At 43.9% G+C, this 16,831-nt stretch overlaps 1 protein-coding gene across 1 annotated transcript in view; it reads right to left on the reverse strand.

Moving 5' to 3' along the window:
* slc24a2 (solute carrier family 24 member 2) overlaps nucleotides 1-12,587 on the reverse strand; it is a gene marked incomplete at both ends in the record, with an annotated part of 30,901 nt that extends 18,314 nt beyond the window's left edge. The window contains 2 exons of the mRNA XM_079295542.1: nucleotides 158-205; nucleotides 11,685-12,587. Coding sequence (XP_079151668.1) covers nucleotides 158-205; nucleotides 11,685-12,587 — 951 coding nt within the window. The remainder of the gene's footprint in view (nucleotides 1-157; nucleotides 206-11,684) is intronic.
* Between the last annotated feature and the right edge of the window lie 4,244 nt (nucleotides 12,588-16,831).

The following is a 16,831-nucleotide window of genomic DNA, read 5'->3' on the forward strand; positions in this document are numbered from 1 at the left end:
ATGGGAGCTACTCTCTGCACACAGGGAGGCTGACGGTTAGAGACAACAGTGTACACGTCGTCACAGTACGGTGGGAGAAACACAAGTTACGGGGACAAACACAACGGGGACAAACACAGAAGCAGACTGGAAAGAGTGTCAATCAGACAGGACCTACCGACAACTTCCCGTCATCTTCTGGGGTCGCAGGAATTGCCTTCTCATCCAACACAGAGAGAAGTAGAAGTAAAAGGGGGAGAGAAAGAGAAAACAGGACAAAGGTGTGAAGCATGCCGCACACAACCACACAGACGAGATGAAAAGACGACAGTGAGAGACATTAGAGCACAGTTACACTGAGGGTGATGACCGACTGTGATGCAAGTAGACACGACTTGAGGGACAGATTCCTCCCCACTGCTGTGCCTGCCTACTGTGGCAGTCGCAAGCTGAGCAAGATTACATTGTCCATTCGAATTTCCTTGAAATTCCGTCAAAAACGTAATTTCATTTTCACTCATGCGAGTGAGGGACGTCAACTCTTATCAGAAATTCACGCTGTATATTGGTACTCACTGTAAAAGGGAGATACACTTCACATTCTTGCCACCAGCAAGCTGAGAAGATTGCTCCTATGATGTCTATGGAGCTTTGATCTGAATGGTCTAAAAACTCTAAAACTTTTTCCTGCAGGTCCAGTGCAGTCTGAATGTGATGCTTCTGAGAGTGGGCATGTGTCAGATCATGCCAAAGTGACTCCAGTCTTTTCACAATCACTCAATTCTCTGCCATCATTCTCAGCGGGGCTATTTGGCATTTTGCAGGATACTGTAACATCTATTTTTGAAACAAAAAGCTTTTCACAGAGTGCCTGACTGAGCTGCACTCACTTCATCTCCAAAGAAACCGTGTTTGTGCGAGTGTGTCGCTTCAGGCCTCCGTTTCAAGGAACAAACACAAAGCTTTTGTTCAGATCTTAGCATATCAAGGCTTTGTTTCACAGCCTACACAGTGTTCAGACAAAAAAAACAAAATGTTGAAATGAAATGTGAAGGCACTTTTGTGGGCTGACAAAGTGCACAATGCCAAATGAAATGCAAAAAGAACGGTCAAGTTTGATCAAAAGACTGTTTCAGGGCAAACGTGCACATCTCAAGACGGGTCCTTCGTGCTCGTCAAGCCAGTGATTCATTCGCAAGCCAAATGATGCTGCACTGCATTGAATCTCAAATCTTTTGATAACGATGAAGGAGTGGTTCATGAGGCGAAAGCTTAACCACACAATGTACTTTATCGTTTTTCTTTCGTTGATTTTCACAAAATTCTGAACTCAGTAAACTCTAAAATCCCCCTTTACGTGATCATCCTGGGCTAGTTATTTTTATTCACCACTGCAGTCATTGTGAGTGTCAGTATACCCACCGTGTCCCACCGTGTCTGTTTAACGGCCCATCATTTACCATACATTAGGTTTTCCTCTGCATAGCTGCAGAAGAATTACAGAAATGAGGGAGCTGAAATTAAACATTTGCCAAAAAAAAATGGAGCAGAAGCTGAGCTAATCCTGAGATTTCCCACAGAGTTATTCAACTGTAACCTATTCCCCCCCCCCCCCATTTCATATCTTACTCTCGAGGTGTAATTATTCTATTTAACTCTATTTAACTCCCTATCACTCAAAGGCAACGTCAGGATGGTTCAGAGAGAACAGGTGAATGTGCCAGATAGAGATTACGCCGTGGGTCGCTCATTAAGCCAGCGTTAAATATCATGACTAATAACCACATCGGGAGATTAGTATGTTCTCTGGAGTTTGTGTGTCCTCTAATACCGGCAGCTCTGCCTTCCAGCTCTCACGTAATGTCACTTTAGGATCATCCTTTCGTAGGAATCTGTGAAATGCTGAAAGCAAAGAGCTGTAACTGCCGACTTTCAAACATCAGTGGCGGCTGATAGGTCTTCTCATACGCAATCTGGGTGCACAAAAGGGGATCTATTTCTGGATGAATTTGATTTGCATTTCCTTTATGCTTCCGTTTTCCAAGCCAAATTACACACAGGAGAAGAATAGCTTTTTTTCCCCACACTTTCTAGATTTCAAATGGTGGAGTTTGATTTCGTCACAGCTCTGCGCTTGATCTTTAAAATCCTGAATATACCCGACGTATGAAATGAATGCTGATAACAGCAATCAGCATTGCAGTTTATAAATATTATGAGGAACTTTCCACATCACGTCTTCCACTTATTCTTGTTATTTTAGCGCTACTTGGTTGTCTGACATTTTTTTATGGAATCAAATTTCTAAATCTAAAAGGTGGATGATATGAAGGCATGGGACCATCATTGGAGGTGCTGCTTCTAAATGTTCCACTTGGTTCTACCGTCATTACAATACACCATTTACTGTCGTTTCTAAAGCAATACATTGGACCCTTCAAGCCTCAAGTAGCATCATAGAAATGTATTTCGGACACTCATAAGTACTGCAATGAGTGAATCACCTCATGATTACAGTGAGAAGGTTGGAAAATCACTGACTGTGATGTGGAATCAAGAAACGTATCTACTAACACTAACTGTTCATACACCGTCTCATTTCAGTTCATACAAGACCAACTCTGAACTTAAATGTAGCACTTTAGCTACAAAGACTGGCTGAATGCATACAGCTTCCAAACCACGACACTGTGGAAATCAACACAAACGTCAGAAGGAATGCCTTGACAATTTGGGAAATATGCTTATTTGCTTTTTTTTAATTAACGCTCTCAAATCTGTATGCTAAATAGAAAGCTACTTTCACTAAAATCAAATTACGTTATACCTTGATATCTACAGTATATTGCAAAAAAATAGGGTTCACAAATGAGATTTTTGATAATTAATCATCAGTAATGTGGATATAATGACTAACTGGCCAAAGATAAATCATAGAACAGCTAGAGCAGTCTGGTAAACTCGGCAAATGACATCACTTTACTGTAATGCAGCCTTTGAAACCAGGAGAAAACAACACTTGTGCCACGATGCATGTAAAGATGTTTGACAACCACACTGCTTGTTGAGCAAATTTGCAAAGTGAAATCTTGCACAGCTCCGGGCTTACAGTAGGCAACCTGTCTGTAAGAGCAAGGAGATTTGTCCATCTAGATTCATTGTGTGTGAGCTTCACTGTTGAGCAGCACGACTGAGCTGAATCTCTCTCTCTCTCTCTCTCTCTCTCTCTCTCACTAGTTTGCCTGGAGACGATAATGATGATCTTCAAGGAAAGGAGGGAAAAGATGCACAACAAGTCAAGAAGCCATCCACTTGCTAATTAGTAACCCCTTCATTTTTCCAACAAGCAGAACTAATTACAGGAGCTGCCACGACGCTGATTTCCCACAAGGCAATGCTCACCAGGACTAAGGCAAAATTGCTTCCTCTTACACCCCCCCCCCCCCCCCCTCACATGAGCCAATCAGACTCAGGCTTTGGGGAGACATAATTTCCCATAGCGGAACTCCATGTACATGTATTGTACAGTCAGTTTTTCTTTAGTTAATACTCACCAGATTCAATTTAGATTGCACATGTGCAACGTCATGTTGTAGCTGAGGTAGAATAATGACCTCCTGCAAACCTGATCAAATAGGAAGATTGTTGTTCCAGTCGGATTCGAGCTGGTTTTGATCTGAAGATGCAGTAAACAATGAAAGGCTGAGGCAAGGTTGTTTGTTTTTGAGATTGTAGCAAACACTGAACTCAATGTTCTTGCATTTATATTCTGCAGCGTGTCTACTGTGCTCCTGCTGCTGCACCGTCTGCCCTAGATTTACTTTTTTGGAGCATGGCCTCTCCTGTTTATCTGCATGACCTGAGAGTTGTTGATGAAGTTATTTCTTGTCTTTTGTTTGGGTTCAGCTATAATCAGCACTGGTGCTACTGTCTTGTCAGCTCCTGATGCTGAAAGGAACTTCATCTCTCTGGAAAATGCCTAACAGGGGGCAACCAGACTAACTCAATCACTGACAGAGGTCCACATCTAGTTTCCGTGAGCCCACTGGGCAGGTATTGGTTGTAGAGATAACAGGTACACTGTAGCATCCAGAGCACTTCCCAGAAAATAAAAGCTAGGAGCTGATAAGTAGAGCCATCTGTGCTCCAGTTGCCCACCAATGTAAACTGAAATCAAAATACAGTGCTATGCCGTATTAAGTTGGCCTGGATTCTGAGATTGTTGTCAACGGCACCAGTGTCAGAGCTCAACCGTAACGGAGATCAAGGAAACATGCTTGATCTGCATCCTGAGCTAGTTTTGACACTTCCCAAACCTGATATGCAATGCATCATAGCTGGGTGCTATGATGCATTGCATACTGTGATGCATTGCATACTGTAGGCGCTGTGTGACAAGATCTCTGAACAGCTGATTTCTCTGTCAATACAAACGGAACCAGGAAGCGTGCACTTTAAATGCACTCACTGGGCTTGACATGCACAAAATGTACAGTGGAGTTTCACTGTAAAGTGTGTATTCTCCAACCAGTCGACCTGCTTACCGGCCACATTTACTTTTGACATCTGACGAGAGTCATTTTAAATAATACTTTAAGTCCAAAGATTCAGCTTATTGATCAGTTTTGATTTAGTCATATTTTAAAGGATGATGCTGCTCAAACTAGAAGAATACCAACAGTTTGTCCGTCACTCAATACTTTCCTTTGAAAATGACTTACAAATAAAAGGCTCAGTAATAAACCTAAACCAGCTTGCTGCTGTAGTTCTGAGCAAACATTACTCAAACAGGAGTAAATAGGAGTAAATTTGTTGGCCACTATTATCAGCTGCGGATATATAACACATTTGGTGTGAAACGTTGCGACAGCAGGACGGTGTATGTGGGATTGAGTCATAATAAACGACAGTGTCCATGTTCATCGTAATAAGGGAACATTTCACCCAGCGGCGTGACTCAATAATATGTTTGTTTTTTGACTGTTTTAGACAACAATGGATCGCTATAGCACAAAGAAATAAGATATCAGGCCTTGGATACATTAATTCCTTTTTCGTTTTTTGTTTTTTTTCGTGGGAAAAGCAGATCAGCAGTCAGTTACCTCCCATCTGAGGCCAAGGGCGCACACAGAAGACCCTTCTTCGGAAGAGGAGGCGGAGGTGAACGTGTGCAGAAGAAGCTTGCCGCTCGCCAGTCAGGTCAGCCAGTCACATTTGCAGATGGGGTAATATGCTGACAGAGCTTTTTCAGGTCACCTTGGTGGGCTTGAGTCGGGGTGGGGTTGGGTTGAGGGCCATGCATCATATGTCCGTCAGTGATTGACATAACACGTGGCAGCCCTCTTAACCAAGAGGCTTTCAGCAGATTCTCTGAGCATTTGCTCATTTGCTCATTAGAGACAGTCCGATTGCAATCACTTCCATGTTAAGAGTTTACTCTCCTATATCTGGTTTTAAAATTGTCTGTAGTTATCTGTGTGATGTCAAGTCTGTCTGCAACTGTGAGACCTTTACACTGGCACTCTCCCTGGATTTCACAAATGATGGGTATTACATATGTGCTGATGTAACGTTCTGCTGCTGCAGCTTAGCGAGGCGGATGCTGAGGGTCAAAAATCCCCCCAAGGAAGGAGTGTGTCAGGCCTGGCAGTCCTCGGCCACCCCCAACCCTATACGCACGGCTTCCATCTTGCTGGGTTGTGTGTCACACACCACACGAGATAGGGATCTTGGTGTCCTTCACGTGATGCTTTTACAGTGCTGTTACAATAGCTAATTTGACCCTGCTTTCAAAAATAGCCCTTGATCGATAAGGCTTTTAGTTTCTTGCAAGCCTCGACGTTTCACCTTCAGGCACTCCCTTGAATGAAAAATGGAAAAAAAACAGCAATCTCTCATTTCAAGTTTTCCAGAGTTTCTCTGTGTCCGGGGAAAAGCAAGAATCACATCTGGAAACACGTACGCCTTAACCTTCATCACCTGGAACTACTGACTTAAATTGGTTACCAAAGACTGAACAAAGAAACACAAATGAAGACTGGCAACAAGGGTGTGATAGAGTTGGCTTTTTACACCAGATCGCATTATGCTTACTAGAGATTATGACTTATTTTCATGAGCTAATCGTGAATTACTTGAAGCCAAGAGCAATGGTTTAAATTGACACCACTACATTTTACATACATGCACAATCACCAGGGGAAGATTTGAGGGTGAGGTTTCACTCACAACCTGCTTTTTCTTGAACACCATGTACATGAAAGGACAGCTGAAACTAACTTTCCTTATTGAATAATCTGCAGATTTGTTTCTTGATTAATTGCTCAATAAAACCAGGAAATGTTGCACTTTTTTGAGGAAAATCTCTGCATCGACAATACACACTCGTCAACTAACGCCAGCGGTATCATGGCATTTAAAGCACTGTAGTACAGGCAGATATGAAAATAGCCGCTTCATTCCACATGTCTCATTAAGTGGGTTTAGTGAGAGCAGGATTGATACATGATAAGATAAAACAAAGTATTTTTGCACATGAACTTGGCAGACATTGATATCAAGGGGCAAGTACACATTTATTTTTGTTGTGTAAACATCTCTGAAGGGAACCGACTCACAATGGCTCTACTTTGCATGTACAATGATATTTTTAGGGAAACCAATAAGAAGCTTTATTGTTTTGTTTTTCTAGCAGACTACATTGTGTTTCTGATAATAACAGAGACACTGTAATAAGTGACAGGGTGACCTTCTAACCCTTCACGGCACTGAGGAGGCAGTGAAGAGCCACTCTCTACTCTGATCAGAATGGAGGGGAAAAGCCAAATTGTCCAACAACCAATCGCACAGCCATCAGCACCTCTGATGCAAATGGGAACTTCGCTTTCACAATTATTACCATTGAATGCAATTTTATTGAGTTTGGACAAAAGCAGGGCGCCGGTGAGGGACAACACTGGCAAAGAGAGCTCCCAGAACAACAGACGAGAGGCGGTAAAAGAAGAGACTCTGGCTCAATAGCCCTCTACCTTCGTTTTTCGAAAACCCGACACCGTGTGTTTTGATTAGGCCATTACTTTTATCGCCATATACTGGTCTAACCTCCCAACAGTACAGGGAAAACCTCCAAAACAGGAAAACGAATTACTGGCTCTCTTTAGAGACGGAGCCACAGCTGGAACGGAAGATAAAACTTGGACTCCTCATCGTTCCTGGTGGGATCAAAGTCGCAGGCTTTCTATTTTTAAATCGTTGGACGGGGGCTCTGTTGTCGCTGGCTGAACTCAAGCGCCAAATCGAGCCCCCCCCCCCCCCTGTGAGTAGGTGTATACCGAGGGTGCTTGCACAGGTGTCTGCAGAATCATGTGCATATATGACCGTAAAACTACACCGATAACCGCATAAACCAAGACGGCTCAGGTTAGCTATTTTACAGTTAAACGTTGCATCAAATGATCAATAAATCTATTTTCCTCTACTTTCTGACAAGTTAAACGATGCTTATGTATTCACTGTCGAGTGCACACACAAGCATCATCGTCATCTACCTATTTTTCATGCAGTTTTACTCAATGTCACATCTACAACTTTCCTTTTAAAAAGGATACAAACATGACTACTCTCACCGCTTTCACAGAAGTGCACAGTTCAAATACAGGACAAGGACACGTGCCATAGAAAACGACACTGCAAAAAGAAATTCATTTTCAGTTCAACCACGGTAGCTCTCAATCTGTACAAAGAAAAGTGAGGGTAGTGTTTGTGGTGGTGTACAAACCATACTTTTGCTGTTCAACAGCACTTTCTAAAAAAATGAGCTCGACAACTGCTTTCATAACAGCAATATCCATTCAAGCCCAAAGAGGCAATCTGAAACGGATGCAGTTTATTATTTGGAAGGAGTTCAGCAGTGCACATCTGGATTTTGCTGAAAATTAGGTAGACATCCGTCATAATGGGAGATAATCCCATGAACGCATCACCCGGGACTAAAATAAACAGCTCGTGACGGAGTTCATGCAGTGCAGCCTGGTATTATAGTGCGCGAGGAGGTAATTCACTCAGTTTGGACTGGATGAAATGAAAAAAGATAGAGCACACTGTGCAGCATAAAACACCAGGTTTCATGTATGAATATACAGAAGGTGTACAGCATCAGCCCTGGTGCCCGGATGCCCAAATCCACAGGGAGGAAACGCAAACAGTCGTGCTCCCTGCACAGAACCCGCTCTGTAAAGGGATCTTTGAAGCGAACCCTGATGGAAGATCTCGCCTCTGTGACGCTATTTATAGCTCGGTAATACATCAGAGGTCGCACCTTCCATCTCAGCAGAACCAACATCTGCCTCGATACACACCGACGGTCGTAGGCATCCGATATTCTGGTTGGATGTGAAATCTTACCACAATTAGAAATGTCAAGCTCGATTTAATTGAAACAAGTATACGAGACTTTTTGCTCCAGTTCGATTTGCTTGCATTTCATTGGCTCATTTTTATGCTGTCGCACATACATTCAGAGATGCTATTCGCTGTTCGACAACCAGCTGTTCCGGATGCGTTGTCAGATGTGGCCGCGCTAAAATTACATCATTACCATCCCTGACAAACTGACTGTTGGTGTGTCACGATGATAGTAACAAGTGGAAAGGGGGCCGTCACTCCTCTGCCTTTCATAAAAACCGAACTGCACAACGTGCTGGCTTACCCTGATCTTTCGAAGCCAGTATTTTCAAAAGCAGCAAGTCAGTTTGTCAGGTAAATAATTAGAGAGTGTACTGCACAGACTAGTGATCAGTAATCAATCCTTTGTGCACGGGTCCAAGTCTACCCCTGTCCCGTTTAGTCACGGACAACACAGACCATGATAACAAGATAACACGCAGCAATTAAAAGCAGTGATAGAGTAAAATGAGTCATTGTTGACTTCAGAACCCTTGCAGATCACAGGGCCAATATGTGTGACACTGTAGTCACCCTTTGGCACTAATCCCGAGGGGGTACCGACATGACAGAGGTGTCAGAATAACAGTAGCATGCTACATATGCAGTCAAACACACCTAAAACTGACAAACAGCCTCAAATATCATCCCAACTGAAGACATAAACGCACACACAGAGCGCGGGTGACCTCGCTCTCTGCTCGGTTGACATTATTCCACGATATCTTGCAATAGATAATCGTTGTTTGCTGCTACATTAATGCTCTGAATGTTGTTGAAGTGATGTGTCAATGTTGTGTCGAGAGCTCCTTTCCGCTGCCCCCAAGTGGCCAAAAAAAGAAAAACCAGGGAATGCAGGTGTAAGTGGCAATTTTCTTTTTAGGGGTGCAAGATCATTTTCCACCTCCGACGAATGAGAGCTGAGGTTCTGCAACGATGTGTCAAGTTGTCATCATCAGTGGTAAGGGCGTACAATTTCATGAGGATTTTAAAACTGCAGGCACAACTAAGATTTATGGGAAAAGCGTGAAAGAATCCACATGCCACACCCCCAAACTATGTGAAGTGTTCCTCCCATCTGTCTAACACTTAATGTACTGAAAGCAAAAAGCCTTTTCCCTTTTCCCATCCTATTTTGCTGTAATTACAAGGTCAGTCTAAGTGCATGGCATTATGGAGCATTCATGGTTGTGTTAACTGGATTGAGAGATTATTGCAGATTACAATTTGATGAGGCCGACCATTGAAGTGATGTAAAACAATGGTTTTAAACAGACCTAGTATCCGCACTGAGATGTGACAGTTCTTTTTGCGTTGTATTGATAATGTTACACCTGATCCCTGGGCTAAAAAAAAAAAAAAGAATGGCTCCTCTGATCTGTCAAATGATGGAAAAGCATGCCCCGCCTCTCGCCATTTCACGCTCTGCCTGGAAGCGAAGGCATTGTTCTTGGAGAAAATAAGAGCATCAAAGCCAGCTATTTTTATGTTACGGGGAGAAGAACAAGCAAGTTTCGCAAAAGAAACTTCTCATGTCCATCAAAAAAAAGAGCGAGAACGCAGTACGAGCAGTTCTGTAGTGAGATGAAAGGCAGCGGTTGCAGACAGACGAGTGCTAAATGCAGAACATCACACTGCTGTCCATGTTACTCTCAGAATTGAATTTTAGATGGTATTTATAGCATTATTGATGGCCAACTGCCAATTACCAACCAAGCAACCTACACTCTTCATCCTTATGGTGACAGGATAACACCACTTCTCTGTTGCTGCAGACTGCCTGTGTGTCTGTCTATGGCAGCAATGTAACACACAACGGGGACGTCCCAATATCATCACGCATGAAATAATCTCAGGAATCAAGAGTCTAGTTCAAGGGCCTATTGTCCTTACGATGCAATACTTTGCACCTGAACGGCACTGCATGGAGGATTAAGGACACCTTGGAGCTCAGCCACGACAGTTAAATGATTAACTTATAAAACAGCAGCTCAGTCCATCGTAGTGAATGTCACCCAAACAAATAGAAAGACAACAGCAGAACACCAGACCCTCAAATCATATTGTGCAGGTGCTCTCCTGTTTGACTCTTCACTATTCATGTATGAATTTACACACAAAATAACATGCGTCTTAAAATACACAGGTCCCCAAAGTCTCAAAGCTTTATTAAGAAAAAGGTGTTTAGATTACATTCTAATCATATTTGCACCTTTGTAGTTCTATTAACCCAGTAGACCCATGACTACAAAATAAAAGAGGTTCACTGACAATCTAGGTTTAGTAAATAAAAGCTTAAGACTGTTATTTTGTACATTATCTAATTCATTTTTTTAAATGTAATGTATGTTGTATATGTTCAGAGCAGGGTGCTGAAAGGTGCAGTCATGAGCTTGTTACCCACAATGCAAGAGAAAGGAGAGGCTAAAGCCGCTGCACGTGTCGTAGGAGACGAGACATGACGGTGGGATTTGATCGACTCATCTGTCTCTCACTTTTTCTCCTCCCCCCCATCAAAAGTTGTTGTTTTTTAATACGCACACAAGCGGCTCTGTTGGCCAAAGTACCCAGAATCCATTGCAGCTCAAGGTCACCAGAGTGTTCTCTGGTGCACCTCAGTTCTCAGTCTTTTCTTGCACAGAAGCCCTCAGTCAAATTAGTCACGGCAGAATAGGAGCTAAAGAAAATATCTATTGTCACGCTTGCTTTTTAAATGAAGAGAGGCATTCACTTTAGCATTTGGTTTGACACACTGAAATACAAATGGCGATGTTGGCTTCTTTGAGAGTTTCTCCCCCCGGCATTGTGAAACCTGCCGTTGAAATATCCTTTCTGTACTTAGAATAAATCCAGACTTAATTAAAGCTTGACAATGCAACTTTCACACAATTTCATTTCCATCTCATGTCACAAAGAAATCTAAATCCGTCTGGATAATCTCGACACTGGTATCAAATTGCACTGCGGTGTCTTTTGCCCTCAAGTGTCATTGAGGGTGGCGAATGTTATGTGAAGTAAAACAATGATTTCTCGGTTGTTTTTTTGTCGATGGATTATTCACTGTTCATGTTACAGATCGAAAAGTAAAACATTGCACCGAGAGACTGTACATGAAGAAGAACCTATCAGCCAAAGTACCAAAACTCATTACTTCACACCTAACTTCCTCATAGTCGGACATTTCATATAAAACTGTATTTTCAGAGGAGATGGCGGTGAAGGGAAGTGAGAGAAAAGTAATATGGATCAAGAAGCCAACTCACCTTGGGCTGTACTTCTACTTCTACCACTTGGTTCCTGTTCATGCAACTTTTGACGAAGCCCTCAACACTGCTGTTGCACTTCATGAAGATCACGTAGGCGGCGTAGGCCGAGAGCAGCGTGATACTTTCCCACATGGTGATGACGTTATCCAGGAAGAAGATGATGAGCATGATCAGATCCAGGATGTAGAAGGAGACGTCGCGGAAGAGTGGCCACCATGTTAGGTTGAGGATTTCCCTGGAGAAGATGGCACACATCCCAATCACGAAGAGGATGTTGAAGACGGCCGAGCCCACGATGGTGCCGATGCCCACGTTGCTGTGCGAGATGAAGACGCCGATGATGGAGGTGAAGAGCTCCGGGGCTGAGCCTCCTGCCGCCATGAAGGTGGCACCCGCTACGTCGTCCGAAATGGTCAGCTTCTCTGTGATGACCGTCAGCGCTGGGACGAAGAACTCGTCACACACTATGGCTAAGGCAATGAACATGTAGATCATGCCAAACATGTGGAGGACCACTGCTCCTTTGCGTCGCTCCTCGAGGGTGAAAAGGTCTGATGGGTACGCCCCCTGGCTTTCGTTGCCATGTGCTGAAGATCTCATGGCTATTGGCATGTCGGCTGACACATTGGGGTCCCTCTGCAGTTGGGTGAAAAGTAGAGTCCTGTGGGGGGCCGACTGGTGGAGACTCTCCTGGGGGAGCACTGGCTCACTGAAACCCCCTGAGCTCCAGGTCAAGGCACTGAAGGACACTGCACTTAAGGCCACCAGGCTGAGGGCAAACCCTACGATTCGCAATGGCCTCAGCTTTTTCCGCAGACACCGGTAGGCCTGCCGCTTACAGGCGGCACTCAACGTGGGCCTTCTCTCGAGGGAATCCATGCAGGGTTGGTCTGAACCCATGTCTGTGCAGCTTGTGGTGTCCTCACTCTCAATGGCTGGGTCGGATGAGGGGAGAGCGCATGAGGAGACAATGCATGGTGTTGTCACCAGTTTCAAATGAGTTAAATAGATTGTAGGTGCTTTCCAGGGTCTGGTTTGCCAAATGATGTCTTCATATTAGCCTCTGCTGGAAAAATGTCAACAGAATGAAGAAAATGAATAATTGAACCAGGAAAGAGAGTTAAGAGTGTAACATTTACTTTAAAATACAATCAAATTAAAAAAAGGTAATTATTCAGTAAACAAGGTATATTCTGAAGACTCCGTTTTGTCCGTTTAAACAGTTTGATGCTGTACAAAGTAAAACGAGACAGACAACGAAACAATTATTTGATTCATTGATTAGTCAATCATCAGAGTCTCAAATAAGCACTGCTGCTGATATTCTCTTTTTATGTTAAATTGTAAATGCAATAACTGGAAATGTGTGATGGCCAATTAATTCATGCCTTTCTTTATACGAGTTTAAACAAATGTAATGGACAACATTAACCAATGATCATTGTTGCTGTGGAGAAGTCGGCTATAAATCAGGGCGAATACTCCTGATGACTACCAAAAAAAAGCTACGTGTAGATATTCAGAAATGAAATCGAACAGGAAATCCCCAGTTACAAGGTTATACAGACTTGAAATAGGCCTACTCAGCTTAAAATGCATTATCTTGAATGTTAAAACCACCCCACGGTATTCTCTTACTGCCCTCAAATTCATCGAGGATTTACAAGAAGTTTGAACATTCACTCGCAATTGAAATCATGTGGCCTGAGTACACTTGCATTACCTGCATCCCATCAAGTGTACTCAGTGATTTACATGCAGCAATTCACAATTTCAACACATTCAAAGCGCAAGATGCAGCTACACACAGAGAACAACTTCAGCTTCATGATTCTGCTGCTTTCACGATTTCATTTTTAATTGTGACAACTTGCATTTGAAAAAAAAAAAATCGAAAACCTGCTGTTTTTTTTCCCTGTGAACATATCACGAAACATGAAGGCCGGCGGTTCAGTGAAAACGGTGAACGCTACGATGCCTGCTCAGGTGAAAGCGCACACACACGCACATCCTGTCCTGTTTGACTTTTCAACGATGCACAGCCTGCCGCCTTTAAGCCCGAACGGCTTGTCAGAGACGGCAGTTCCACTGACAACTCTTCCCCCCCTGTCTGCCCTTCAATAATGCCCTCGCCCTTTCAGCTGGAGCATCATCTTCCACCAAAAGAGTCCGACACGAGCTCCCCTGGCGTGTGGCGCATGACGCGCGTGCAGCGGCTGCAGCACGGTGGCATGCCTTACCTTTGTCAGAGGCGAGGAAAACAGCCGCACGGCACAGCAGCAGGTTGGAATTAAATCCTCTACGGTGCCCTCTTGCTCTCATTGAGCAATGTGTGACCGCTCTCTGCTCTCCGACGACAGAGGAGGAGCTTTGGAGGAGAGGGGTGGTGGGGTGGCGGGGGGGTGCTTTGTCCAACTGCGCTCACCTCTCTCCGTCACAAAAGCAGCAGCAGCAGCAGCAGCAGCAGCCCTTCTCCGGATGAGAGGAGGAAATAAATAAATAAATACCCGGTCGAAAATACCTTGCTAATGTCGCAGAATAGTGTGCTGGGCTGCCCACGTGCACCTTTTGCTTTATTGTTAATAAAGCCAGGTAAGCGGCAGACGGCGCATCCTTTCCTGCTCGCTTCACGCGGGTGGGGGCGTCGGTGATGTTGCATTTTGGGGGAGGAGTTGCCGTGGTTACACAGCAAAGCCAGTATTTACACTGGTTTATCTTTTTTTGTTTTTTTTCATTATTATTGTTCATCTGATGACGGAACAGGTGGATGTGCTTCAGCTCCGTTTCAGAGTGACGTGCAGGCGATGACTGACGTCATTTCAAGGTTATATGCAGAGGGTGGATCCCACAAATGACTGTTCTTCTCACTCACGATAGAGTATAACATTTCATTTTAAAGGGGTTTTTGTTTTTTACTCGTTGGTAATTTGCATATTAGTTTTTTTTCTTGCCATAATCTCAATCTGAAGATGCAGTCAGCAGCCGATTATTTTATGGCATAGACTGGCTCTGTCTGGAGTATAACAACATCTCTCTTCCAGCACTTAATTGTAACTCGTTGCTCGTGTTAAAAGGACATTTTCTGGGTTTGGGTGGTGTGAGGGACTATTTCTTGGTTGGATGTAGTGACTTCCTGGCGTCTACCACAGTGTTGTTCCTGCAGAATAAACAAACCAGATGCAATGTGTACATCTGGGAACTTTAGAGGTGGTATCGGTGGATTTTGTTACCATTTGACCAAGCCAGGCTAGAAGTTTCCCCATCCTCATGCTAAGCTAAGCTAACCGACGGCTGGCTTCAGCTTCATATTGGGCAAACGGATGTAAGATCGATCTTCTCATCTACCTCCGGGCAATTCCCAAATTGTTGAACATTCCCTTTAATATCTTGATTTATTATTTAAAACATTTTTGTTCCATTACCAAATGTGAGATTGTACATTCATTAAAAAGGTAACACATGCTTCATATGCCAGTTTGCCTAATTTTGAATATGTCAGCCAATACCCAAGCCCTCATCTGACATAACCTTCATGCCTACAGCCCCCTGGGTCGCCCTGTTTCCCCCTCGTGTCACAGAAAGCCCCCCCCCCAAACCACTTGGCATTAGTCGACAGGCCACGCACTGTTTGATAGACGCAGACACGCAATCTCTCGTCTACACAGTGTGACAAAGTATGTGCGACACTAATGGCCTGCTGCTGTATAATAAATCATGATTCACTGACCTCATTGATTGCACCCTCTCCTCTGCTCTCATCTCCTCCCAGCTGTAGCTGCCTCCTGTTACCTAACAGGAAACACAGAGGCCCAGAGCATTGACTTGAGTTCCCTCAGATTATCAACAGTCAGATGTTTTGTGACGACTATCCGTTGCGGTTCGCGTTGGTCCAGAGTCCAACGCTTGATGAGCTGATTTCGTATTACAACCTTTCAAAACAAACATTGAATGTCCTCTGATATGTAATCAAATAATACACCTCTGTTATTACCATGATTAACTTTTTTAGCAAGCAAACTGGTGGCACATAAGTAAGCTACATCATCAACCAGTTTAGATGGTTGAGATGATCGTACCGGGCTTTGAGATAAGCGATTTTGTAGCCGAACCAACTGTCAATCTGGAAAATCAAGGGTCATTCCACCGATTTCACAATCCTCGTCACGATGAGGATTTTACTCGGCCTGTGGCTTTGGCCTTGAAATGTTTGACAGGAAACCTGCATAACAAACTGGAGGTTTTGGTGTTTGAAAGAAGTAGGATTTTAGAGGGCAAGAAGGGTCTGATTGCAGTTGGAAGCTTGGTCCAAACTAAAAGGCGTACATGCAGGATGTAACTGCTCGGCTGGACTGTTGGTCGGACACAATATTCAACAACGTCACCACCAAAGAAGGTGGTCTGAATCCTAAAACGCTGTCACAATAGCTGCACCATTTGTTTAAAATGTTCTGTTTCGCTGTATGAGCATGCAGACCGGTAGACATAATCACAAAGTGCACTTTGCGCCTGTGACCCTAGTTCTTCAAAATTGGATCTCTCAATATTGTTGCTTATCAAATGAGATCCCATTCGTCAGCTCTTTTTCCAACAATGCCTTTCCAGCCTAAAAGTGATGACTGGCCACAGGTCATGTGGCTTGTGGCGGGGGAGGAAGGTGATGGTGCCAGTTGTTTTGATTTGGCTGAAATCTGTGCTGTGACAAAAACAACAGAAATTTCCATGCTGGCCCTGCCCCCCCACCCGGTCCACCCTCGCTTTGGCCCGGCAGCTAAATCCGAGCCTTTGTGTCCCACATAGTTGTGTGGATTTGTCAGCAATGGGGCAGGGGCAGTGGGGGGTAGACAGGGTGATGATAACCAAGCAAGTTATTCCGGTGAAGAGGGGAGAACAATTGACTGAAACAAGGGATTGACTTAGCTCCATTAAACACGTCATATTTGTTCATAACTAACGCCAAGAGCAGTTTGGTCCTGCAGATGAGGAAAGCAGGGAAATTGGAGAGTCCCAAGATAAGCTTTTTCTCAGAGACTTGCTCCGGATTAGATGTTGAAAGCCTCATATTAGCACCCCCCCACCACCAGCACAAGTCTGTACAAAGAGGCTTGGACAGACCACCTGCCCCTTAGGAAAATGCGGTCAGCAAA

This window comes from Melanostigma gelatinosum, assembly GCF_949748355.1.
Source record: "Melanostigma gelatinosum genome assembly, chromosome: 23".
Lineage (NCBI taxonomy): Eukaryota > Metazoa > Chordata > Actinopteri > Perciformes > Zoarcidae > Melanostigma > Melanostigma gelatinosum.